This window comes from Balaenoptera borealis (genome assembly GCF_965194805.1).
Source record: "Balaenoptera borealis genome assembly, chromosome: X".
Taxonomy (NCBI): Eukaryota; Metazoa; Chordata; class Mammalia; order Artiodactyla; family Balaenopteridae; genus Balaenoptera; species Balaenoptera borealis.
Window position 1 is genome coordinate 40135839 of NC_138881.1, and position 12370 is coordinate 40148208.

At 36.9% G+C, this 12370-nt stretch overlaps 1 protein-coding gene across 8 annotated transcripts in view; it reads left to right on the forward strand.

The window, feature by feature from the left end:
- KDM6A (lysine demethylase 6A) overlaps positions 1–12370 on the forward strand; it is a 206950-nt gene that overhangs the window by 106224 nt on the left and 88356 nt on the right. For 7 of the 8 annotated variants that reach the window (XM_082378060.1, XM_082378062.1, XM_082378061.1 and 4 more), the window contains exon 5: positions 4624–4682. In XM_082378060.1, coding sequence (XP_082234186.1) covers positions 4624–4682 — 59 coding nt within the window. Of the gene's footprint in view, positions 1–4623; positions 4683–12370 lie in introns of those variants that run through there. The other variant, XM_082378059.1, reaches the window with a different exon arrangement.

A 12370-nucleotide genomic window follows, 5' to 3' on the forward strand; every position in this document is an offset into this window, starting at 1 on the left:
ATTCTTGTTTTCCAGTCCACTTTTACATAGATATGTTCATGAAAATAGAAGCAGAACCCTCAGTGCCCTTTCCTTCAATTTGGAAATAGTCTGAGAAACCAGGAACAGCTGGAAAGAACAAAGCTTATAGTGTCCTCCAGAGGACTGTACAGTGCTCCCCTCTCACATCTGGGGTTGTACAGCCTGGAGCTCTGATTATAGAACGTAGGGCATCCAGGAGTTTCTTTAAGAACTATGTTGGGGATCAGTGAAAGCACCTTCATGGGACTCTCTGGCATTAGTGAACTGCTAACTTAATGAACCACACCCTGCCTTCAATATAAATTGATTGTAATCTTATTAAGTTATAATTTCTTAATTTGGGATTATGATGGGTACTGTGATACAGTCTAGGTCAGAGGTTGGCAAATTTCTTTTGTAAAGGGCCACATAGTAACTGTTTTAGATTTTGTAAGCTGGATAATCTCTGTGTTGCAACTGTTCAGCTCTTCTGTTGGAACTGGAAGCAGCTATATAGACAATAAGTAAATGAGTTGGGGTAGCTATGTTTCAGTACAACTTTATAAAAACAGGTGGCTGGCTGGATTTGGCCCATGTGCCGTAGTTTGCTGACACCTAATATAGATACTCTAACCTCTAAGGATTTGGACTGAAGCAGGAGTATGTTTTATAAATAATACATTTCCCAGAAAGTTACTCCCCTAACTTCTCACAGTGGATTGAAGAATGACTACATCACATTTAAACTCATTTCCATATCAGTGCCTTTGCTTGGGTCATCCTTCTGCATAAACCCGTGTTTGTCAATGGGGATGCTGTTGGCATTTTTGGTGAGATTGTACATTGGGAGGGAACACATCTTTATCAGGGCACATAGCCGTTCACACCCCCAGGTCATTATTTCCAAAAATGTGTGGATTAGAACCCCTGGCTGAGATGGCTTATTATTCCTTCTCCTTTCCCAGCAATACCCAAGTTCCACCTCTTTTCCTAGTCCTTATTATACTTCATTAACTCTTAAATGGTTGCAGCTAGGAATATATTATTATGCACTTAATTTCATAATCATTTGTCCTTAGATTGTAAATTCATTGAGGATAGGAATTTTTGTCTTTTTTGCTTACTACTTTCTTCCCAGTGCTGATAACTCTGTTATGACTCATAGTAGGTGCTCAATAGATGTTTAAATTACATTGTTTACTGTTATGGAAAAATGAGACTTACCTCCTTGGTGAGATTTATAAGCTCCTGATTAATAGGGACCATCTCTCATACTAATTCTGTGTCACCCAGGAAACTGAACTTAATACTGAGCTTAAATACTGGGTGGTTCAATTTACTAAACCTGTGGGCATCTGCTATGTGGAAGGCACTGTGTATGCTAGGTAATATACACAGATGAGCACTCCTGCTTTCGTTGCATTTTTGTCTGATGGGATGGAATTTAGTCAATACACAAATAGCAAAAATATATTATCAATAGTTAAGAGTGAGCTCTGGAGGCAGACCTAGATTCAGTTCCTATGTCTGCAACTGTCTCTTTGAGCAAGTTGCTTAGTATCTCTTCATTCTTTAAATTTCTGCCACCTCAAAGGGTTGTTAGTACCTTTTAAAAGAAATGTTAGCTTTTTGCATAAAATTAAGTTCTTACTATTATACCATAATGTCACATGCTAGAGACATTATGCTAAGGCCAGATTTAGAGGTTGGAAAGATTACCTCTGGTTTGAGGTGGGAGAAGTGGCAAAGCTTCATAGGGAAGATGGCATTTAAATGGATCTAGATGGATTGATAAAATTTATACAGTGGCAGGGATGGGGGTAAGATTTCCTAGAGGGGGAAGGATGAGCTATGAACAAAGGAAGTTGAGAGAATGCAGGATGTGTACTGAAAAGCAGAAATGTCCCTCAGTAAACTCATATTTCCACCACACCTTACACCGCCTTCTCTGGGCAATTACGTAATTTGGTGAAAGATGCTGTCTGTTGTTATTCAACCATGCTCTCTTCCCCTCCATCTCCCCCACCTAGGGAGACAGTTGTGTTTCAAACCTAAACTTTCTTGGGTAGAACATTTCATAACTCTGAATTTAACTACTCTTGTGTTCTGAACATCATCCATCCCCCCCTCCCCCCAACACACACACACACACACACACACACACACACACACACACACACACACACACACACACACACACAGAGTAGAGTGCGGGGAAGTACATTTTAATCAGTTTGGCTTGTTCAACCCTTGAGTATTGTCCTCAATACCTAGTAAAAGTTCAGTTTATTTCAGGGATAGGGTGGGGTGGTAAATGAATGATCCTAATTGAAGCCAGTTTCAACTAAATTTTAAAAATTTGAATATGAACATTTGAAATGGATGTTGTCTGAGATCTTTGTGAATCCCCGTATTTGTGAATACCCTTGTAGCATGTAATTTTCTCATTCAGAAAATTGAGGGTATTGAGGATTTAATGAAATTAAATTTCCATATTTATTACATTTTAAGATCTACTTAAGAAACCTTTTTCAGTGTTTCCAGAAGTGTGGTTAGAATTCAAAGGAAATGCACAATATAACCCTAAAACAAGTTTTAGTATTAAAAATAATAATTGCATACCAAAAAGTCACCCAGCTATTTATTACACTTTGGTCTTTAAACATCACTGATTCTTTTTCTCCAATCATTGAATGATAGCAGTTGTGGGATAAGTACTGTAGTTCCCTCACACGTAGCGCAAAATGACTCTGAGGAATGTTCTTCACTGTCTCCTAGAAATCCCCAGCAGTATTAAGTCCCAGTTGCCGACAGCTGCATAGTCAGCCATATTGCACCCTTTATTCGCTTCCCTTCCCTTCCCTACTCCCTTACTGGTGTTTCCTAGGGTAACTTCCCAAATAAACCACGTATACTAAAACCTTTTGTCTCAGGGTGTACTTCTGGGGAAATACAACCTAAAATAATACAGTAAGAAACATTTTAGTAAGAGTTTGAAATTTTTTAAGTTTTAGAACATAAGTTTGGAGAACACATAGTAGGTACTCAACTGTTTGCCCTTTCTGAAAAAAGGGAGTAGCTAGCTAGTTTCCCATATGGGGGCTGGAGGTCAGATTGAGTCTGGATAGGCATCTCTGTTTTGTACTGCAAAAGGAATCACTGATGTTTATAGCCCAAAATGTAAATGGCTAGGTGTCATTTTAGCATGTGGGGTTTTTTTTAATACTAAAATTTGTTCTACGTTTATATTGTGCATTTACTTTGAATTCTAACTACCTTCCTGGCAACACTGAACATAAAATTAAAGCCAGTTCAAGAAACAGAAAGAACTAGAGGAAGAATACAGAGATAAAAGCAAGAGAGAATAGGATAGCATAGTCTAGGCATTTTCTTATTCCTGAAAAATAGGTTTTTCTCTTAGATTACCCATAGAATTCTGCTGACAGATTTTTTTAAATTGAAGTATAGTTTATTCATTCATTCATTCATTCATGGCTGAGTTGGGTGTTTGTTGCTGTGTGTGGGCTTCCTCTAGTTGCAGCGAGCCGGGGCTACTCTTTGTTGCAGTGTGCGAGCTTCTCATTGCGGTGGCTTCTCTTGTTGCGGAGCACGGGCTCTAGGCGCATGGGCTTCAGTAGTTGTGGCTTGTGGGCTCTAGAGCGCAAGCTGAGTAATTGTGGTGCACGGGCTTAGTTGCTCCGCGGCATGTGGGATCTTCCCAGACCAGGGCTCGAATCCGTGTCCCCTGCATTGGCAGGCAGATTCTCAACCACTGCACCACCAGGGAAGCCCTGTGTCATATTTTAGATTCCACATATAAGTGATGTTATATGGTATTTGTCTTTCTCTTTCTGACTGACTTCACTTAGTATGATGATCTCTAGTTGCATCCATGTTGCTGCAAATGACATTATTTTTATGGCTGAGTAGTATTCCATTGTATATATGTACCACATCTTCTTTATCCGTTCATCTGTCGATGGACATTTAGGTTGTTTCCATGTCTTGACTATTGTGAATAGTGGTGCTATGAACATAGGGGTGCCTGTATTTTTTTGAATTATAGTTTTGTCTGGGTAAATGCCCAGGAGTGGCATTGCTGGATCATATGGTAATTCTATTTTTAGTTTTCTGAGGAGCCTCCATACTGTTTTTCATAGTGACTGCACCAAGTTAACATTCCCACCAACAGTGTAGGAGGGTTCCCTTCTCTCCACACCCTCTCCAGCATGTGTTATTTGTAGACTTTTTAATGATGGCCATTCTGACTGGCGTGAGGTGATACCTAATTGTAGTTTTGATTTGCATTTCTCTAATAATTAGCAGTGTTGAGCATCTTTTCATATGCCTATTGGCCATCTGTATGTGCTGACAGATTTTTTATTTCAGGGCAGGTTTGATTAAAAAGAAACCACAGAATCTGTCCAAGTTGATTGGATTCTGTGCCATCTGTTGACTCATCAGTTATTTTGGTGTTTTAAAAATACATTGTAACTATATTGTAATACAGGATAGATTTTTAATAACATAAAACATCCTGGATACCATATTTTATAGTATTAGTAATATATGTATTAGACATAAATGCTTTTCCTAAAAGTCTCTTTTTCCCTTTCTTTCCAGAATGCTGCCTTTTTATATGGTCTTGGTTTGGTCTACTTCCATTACAATGCATTTCAGTGGTAAGTTGACATAAAACTAATAACTCCAGTTGTTTCCAGTAAATGGCTTATTTTGTTTGTATTTTTCTGTGTGTGTGTGTGTGTGTGTAATAAATACAAAATATTTTAATATCACTAAGCCTACATTTTCCAATAATCTCCTGAAATTATTAGTTTGTTCCTTCAGGGATATTGACCCACCTTAGATTATTAGAAATATATGTGTTCCTAAAAGAATCTGGTATAAGATTCTGATTAAAGAAGACTTAGATTAGAAAGCTTTTGGAATTTCTCAGTCACTTATTATGGACTGGTGGTCCCCAGGTTATTTGAACTGGGGAATGACTCTGTATTCTCAAGTTGGTAAATGGTCTGTGATGAGCAGTATTTCCTTTTCAGACTTTTAGACATATTGACTGCTCCTTCCCTTCCTCCTTCACCAAAAGACACACACACACACACACACACACACACACACACACACACGAGTGTGTTAGTTCTTTTCCAATTTCTAGTAACCAGGCACTAGATTATAAACTCTCAATTCTCTCTTCTATAAAATAGGAGTAATGGTACCACCTTCAGAGTCAGACATTAAATATGATAGAAATATATATAAGATTTTATAAACGGTAAAGTATAGGTCCCTGTTACTGTGGCCTTTGCCCCCTTGTTGTCTTTCTGTTTACCAGACAAGACAGTAACATTCTCTAGTGGAAAGAACGTAGTTGAAAGATTGGTATTCTGGTCTCAGCACTGCCACTTAGTTTGATGTGTTTCCTCGTGTGTGTGTGTGTTGTGTGTGTGTGTGTGTGTGTGTGTGTGTGTGTGTGTGTGTGTGTTTGTTTTAGGTACATTACAGTTACTTGCCTTTTCTACTCTACAGAGTTTTGATGATCAAATGAGATAATGTACATTTTGCAAACTGTAAAGCCCTATGTAGACATTTTTTTTGAAATATATTCGACTTTGTCAGAGTGCCTTCTGTTCTTCATAATTTTAAGCTGAGTGAGTGCTGAGAAAGTCCAAAGGAACATTTTGACCAAAGGTTATAACCCTGTCATATACCTGTTGGGCATCCTGGATATTTATTACAGAGCTTTTAAATATGCATTGGCAATGATTTGATTTGGTTTCTCTAAAGATGAAACTTAAGACATGAATGACTTTTCCCAGATGCCTTTTCTTTCCTGTTTGCTTTTGGTCCTGTTGGGTTTTGATCATCTATGGAAGCACTGCATTGTTAGAGAACACCTGTGTGGATAGAGTATTATAATCATTCAAATCACTCATTTTCTTTGTAAAGCTATAATTGATCTTTATAAAGAAGCTTTGTAATATTTTTCTTTTAAATTATCCATTGTTGTAGAGCAAGCCTAAATTTAAGCCTCCTAACTTTATATCCAGTGTATCATATGTAAAATCAAGAGTAGATTAGGACTGTTTTAAAATCTCTTTACTTTCTTGAAGATGCTATTCATAGAATTCACAATTCTAAACTTTTAGAACCAGAATGGTCTTAAGAGATAACTTAGTTTTTTCTCCTTAATTTTATAGACGAAGAAAACAAGGGATGTGTATGCGTGTGTAGCTCAGTATTATATAACTGTTTAATTGGTGGCAGAAGCAAACTTATGCTCAGGTTTCCCAGTCTAATTATTTTGTCTGTTGTAGTCTGTCCCCAAGTTTGAAGATTGATTGGTGGTTATTTTTTAATCAGTATTTGTAATTGTTCTCCTGGGCACATTGGTAAAATCTTTATGGCCAGCCAGAAATAATTTAGATGAAACTCAAGGCGAGGAACTCTGCAGTTTAGAAATGAACATGTATACCTCACACCAGTTAATTTTCACCTATCTGTGATAACTTGTGAACTCCCTGTGGATTGAAGATATAAGCATAAAATCAGTAGTGAGGTGAAGCCATCATCAGTTGAAAATTGGATTGCATTAAAAAGTATGTGACCATGTCAAGTTAGGGGGCTTGTAGTGTGGAAAATTATATCTTTTGATTCCTTATCTACATATGATTTCTGTGTCCTTCAGTTGACTTAAGAAATGAAACTGAAATGATATAAGAATGATGCAATGTCTGAATTAGTAAGTGCCTTCTGTTCTGTTGATCCTGTCCTGGTTACCACCATTTTCTCATGTCTTGAGTTTCAGCCCTAGCTGCTCCCTAAAGTGACATATCTCACACCCTCTCTTAATCCATCATGGATGTGTGTTTCCCGTCTTGCTGGTCAAATGTTCTTTCACAAACTCTGTGCCCCAATTTTTGCTTTCACTTATCTTGCTATTTCTTGAACAGCCACAAAATTAGAAAGCATGGAGTAGGTGCTTGGTGAGAGTTTTAGAGTATAGCCTTAACGGATAGGAACTTCCTTAGGTTAAAACTATACTTGTGTTTTATTTGGTTTTATTTACAGGTGGCTATTAATTTCTGGGAACAGACCCACCTCCACCCCCAACACACACTAAGTTCTTTGGGATTTGTTGAAAAAATATTTCCAGAGAAGAGTGTGGTATGCCTTTTTTGTATTGTTAGCTCAGAATGTTCTATCTCTTGTACATTTATAATTTTAGTAGAATTTAATATTTGTAAGTGGTGTCTGTTGTTATTTAATTAGATTAAGTATTCGAGAATAATGTGTGCAACCACCATGTGTGTTGGGGTTGGTGATGGCGACTTAATAAATTATTAAGAGCAATTTTATTAACTGTGGTTTTATCTGTTAACCTGTTTGTCTTGTTTCTTGCCATATTATGCTCCCCCCCCACCTTTTTGGGGGGGTGAGTTGATTTTATTGTTAGCCTCTGGATGAGTTCAGTTATTTGGTCAGTTTTTCCAGTTTCAATTTCAGCCTCTTGGAGGAGCCCATGTCAGAAAGTAGTAGAGCAACTGTTACATCCTCACTGGATTGATCATAATTATTTAATTTTACTATTATCATACACAGTAATCTGTGACCAAACTTAAAATAAATATAAGGAGAAAGGAAGACATAGAAGCACATAGTAAAATGCATGCAGCAGAGAGCTAGAACCAGTATCTATAAAGCTGTTCCTTTCCATGTGCATGAGTGCATGCCCATGCCTTCACTTGTTCTTCTTCATGAGGGTGGCATATTGCTAAGGGTACCTTGAACTGAGCTTTTCCTTGCTTTTGTAGTAAGAAACCTATATCCTTGGGTGAAAGGAATTGAAATATATACAGTAATAAAGTATTATAACTTGTAGCCATATTTCTAAATATGCCTCCCTGAAAATCCTTATCATTCCTCTCTCTCTAGCCTGTAACCTTTTGTATTCCCATTGATCAGTATCAGAATGGTCTTATAGTGGCAAACCTAAGAGCTACATAATTCTGTGCCAGAGGCATAGGATTTTGGAAATTAGCTTCCCAAATCTAATTGATAAGCCCTGGTAAGGAAATGTAGTGATTATTATTATGTTGACATCAGCAAGGAGTAGGGTAATGAGATGGAGGTGAGTTTAAAAAGACAGAAATGTTAACACATTACAAGTGAACTTTCTCCAGGACTCATTTCCCTAGCGTGTACCAATTACAAGTGTTCTTAGGGGTGTAGGAATCTCTGCTCTCCTTGTAAAATCACTGCTTTGGGTGTAAACATAAACTTAATGTAGTTTGAGATAACCGCCATTGATCCTGAGCCTTGTTAAGCATGGAGTCTCGCAAAAACTTAATATTTAATATATGTTTTTGAGCTATCATTTTGAAAACTAATGCTCTTAGATCAAAAGTTTATTTCTATTAAAATAAAACAGTTCATGTTAACATATGTTGAGTTTATTCTGTTCGCTGCTGTTTTGAAGAAAATAGCAGATAACTAAGGCGGTTTTGGTAAAGTTATGCTTACCAGTGACACAAAGATTGCCAGAGAGAATTTGGAAGGGTTTGGATTGATTAAGCTTCAGGGAAATTATGAATAAAAACATAAATTTTACAGTAGGGGAGGGAAGAAAACATCCCACTGTCTGCAGTGATGAAATGAAGATGGCTGGAGAGGGCAAAAGAACCAGGAGGTAATGTATTAGCAAACGTCAATGTGAATAGCCTAGCGTATGATACTTCTAACTTAGCCTCACATTTAAGGTCCTCTCTGTTTCAACCTCAGATGATCTTTCTAGACTTATTGTTCCCCTAGATATATTCTTTGTGTCAGCCACTACTGTATTAACATTTCCCTGAAAATGTCTTGAGCATTTTTTTACCTATGCAAGTTGGTTTGTGCCATTTACTCTCTTTGGTCTGCCTTCTCCTTCCATCTCCACTTTAAAACTCTTACCTTACCTGTCTCTTCGAGTTCTTAATCAAATCTTTTTGTCTCATTTAGAAGGAACCTCTAAATTTCCAAATATATATATATGTGTGTGTATAGAAGTGTGTATATCTGTTGTGTATATATGTTATTACTGATTTAGAGCTAGAATATGCTCCCTTTTATTAGTATGAAAATTTGTGGAATTAGTTCCTTTATCCCTTCAGATATCCCTGAGGGAAATCTCTGGACTCGGCTTTATTAGCTTCAGAGAACTTAAAGTTTTATTATGTCTCTTTTCAAATGTACTAAAACTGTGCTAGGATGTTTCGTTAATATCATTATTTTTCTATAGTTTGGTAAGGTGGTAAGGTTCTAAAGGAGGCTTTTTAAAAAATGGCTCTAGAAATCTTATTTAAAATGACCATTGTTTTAAAATATATTCAGTATGTGTGTGTTTTTTGCAGGGAGTGCTATTGAAGTTATCATTTCCTTTTAAAAATTGTTAACAATGGAAAACATTAATTGCAAAAAAATTTAAACTGAAAATCTATAGAAATAATTTTGGTGATATAAAAACATTCTTTAGATTTTTAAGAAAATGCATGGACACTCAAGCATAGCAATATGCACTTGTTTAAAATTTCAGTAGAGACTGTGCTTTAATATTTGAAAACTATAAACCTTTCCAAGCATTGTATCATTAAAAGTATTTTATCGTTTTAGGTAGCCATTTTTCATGTTCTAAAATTGTCTGTCAGAATACTGACGTCAGCAGAATTTGTATGTGTTGGCGGTTTAGTCTAACTTCTGCTACACAGATGATGTTCTGGCTACATGTGGTTTGGTGAGATATGAATGCATTAAAATGATGACCAAAATTAGAATGTTGTCTGAATGGTACCTGTCTTCTCCACACACTATCCCCCTCCTAACACATAAACACATTCTTTTTTCCTTTTCTTTTCCCACCCCAAGGGGTGGATGCAACACATAGGAGAAAAAGATGGTAAGAGTTTAGAAAAGCAAGTGAAAATGAACTTGCATCTATTTTGTTAGCTGAGGAGAACTGATCAGTAAAGAGACTCTGGAGCGTCCCTTCCCACCCCCTCAACAAGAAGTCCAGTCAGTTAATTATAAAGAGTGATGACATCAGTAAACAGATATTAAACATTTTCCTATAATGTCTAGAGTATTTAAAAATAAAAGAGGAATGTAGACCTCAAGGAATAGACTACTTGGAAAAACTGGAGACAGCACACTGACAGGTAAAGAGTAAAATGATTTGATTATAGAGTGGACCTAACTGCTGGTTAACATTAAGCAAAAAATAATTGATGTTGAGTTTGGGTGGTGAGTCTTAAAGGTAATAGTGGATTTAGAGTGAAGCAGAAGAATGAAAATATTCCAGGTCAGGAGACTATCCTGAGGAGAAGCCGTGAAGCCAAGAGGACCAGTATTTGCATGAAGGAATTCCTAAGATATGCCAGCTCACAGCTGAGGAGGAACAATGTTAGGGCATGGTTGGCAATGGGTATAACTGCTCATAAACCTTAAATGCTACATGGAGATTTGACTTGAAAGAGTATCATGGTTAGAGTATCATGGTTAGTAGGCAATCACAGGAGCCACATATTTTAGGAAGCATAGGCAAGCCAGAGGAGAGCAAGGGAAGTCTTTAAGGAGTCTGTTTCAGTTATCTGATAATGAGATATTGAAGATTGAGTCTGCAAGTATTGAATTTGAGGGAAACTTTGAAACAACCTGGAGAACTTGATGAATAGATATATATTGTCCTCCCTTGTCATGGGCACTTTTAGTAGTCCTTAAAGAGCAGGCACAGTGTAGCCCGGACTAGTGTATTGTAATATGTGTTTTTGCTGGTAAGTTAATAATTTTGTAAAAGAAATTTCCAGTGTGTTAACATGTGTAGAGAGCTTTGTAAAATAACCTGTGTTTCTTGTACTTGTGTGACATTGTGAACTAAGTGGATAAGAACTAAAGGCACCTATGGAGTAAAACACATCTATGAACAGTAGTAGGTTGTGAAAAGACTGGAAATAGAAACTGAGACAGAGTAGGAAATATTTCTCCTGTGGGGTTGTTATTGATGATCTGTGTTTTCCTTCTTCCCTTTCGCATACATCCTTCCTTAGACTGTTTTTCTTCCTATCTTCTTTTTCTCCGTTATTCCATCTTTCCTTTGCTATCTTCCACCACTTCCATTCTTTTTCTTTAGTGTATTTGGCTCAGGCCTGCCTGCCCCCCCCCCCCCACCCCACCTTGGTTAGTTTTGTTTGTTTTGTTTTTTAAAATTTTTATTGGAGTATAGTTGATTTACAAGGTTGTGTTAGTTTCAGGTATACAGCAAACTGAATCAGTTACACATATACCTATATCCACTCTTCCTTGCCTGGGTTTTTAATTGGCATGTGTGGACATTGCTTAGTTCTGACCCATTCCATAGGAGTTCTCTGACCCATTTTGTAAGGTAAGGCTAATTAGGACTTTATGAAACATTATCCTCAATTTTTATTATTATAAAATGTAACATACTTAAAGAAGATTAAACATAAGTATACATCCTTACATGTTATTTATAAAATAAACATTCATAACTATCACTTGGGTCGAGAAATAAAAAATTGCTATCATCCCAGAAGCTTCCAAAAGCCCCTGCATACCATTTCCCAGTCACATCTTATCTTTTAATTGACCTCATTTATTGCTGCAGTTGTTCTCTTCCTAACCTTTTTTATGCCCCTCCCCCAACATGTGTGTGTTGTACTCCCTCCCCCCACACACACATTCACATGCACCTGTGCACACAATCTGTTCTGTTAGAAGGTGGCACTCTAGACATGACCAAGAGAATATAGAGGCTGAAGCTGCACCTCCTCTTATTAGAAAGGTTTGAGAAAAGTACAGAGAACTTCTTAGCAGTATGCAGATGAGTATCTTCAAGTCTGATTGAGAGAAATAGGAAGCCACCTTTGAATGAGAAAGGTAATTTACACGAATTCTTTCTTATCAGGCCTTTGACTCCCCTCTGCTGTCTATACACACACTAAATAATAAAACACATACACAGCCCCACCCATTTGAAATGCCATCTTAACACATAGATGCCTCTTCAGGAAGAAAGTATTTAACCAGATGTAAAGGTATCTGATGCTCCTCACAGTAATTATTACCTTTTAGAACCCTTAATTTTATAATAAATATATAACCACACAGTTTTTTGGGGGGAGAAATAGATAATATACAAGTCAAAATAAAGTTACTTAAAGACATAGGGCATGTTGTTTTGCTCTATTTTGTGGTATATATTTTGAACTTTTATAAAAAAGATTGACTTTTGTTTTGGAATTGTCTAAGATTCTAAGTAACCTCCTTTAAGATTAAATAGAAGTAGAGAATAGTTGAT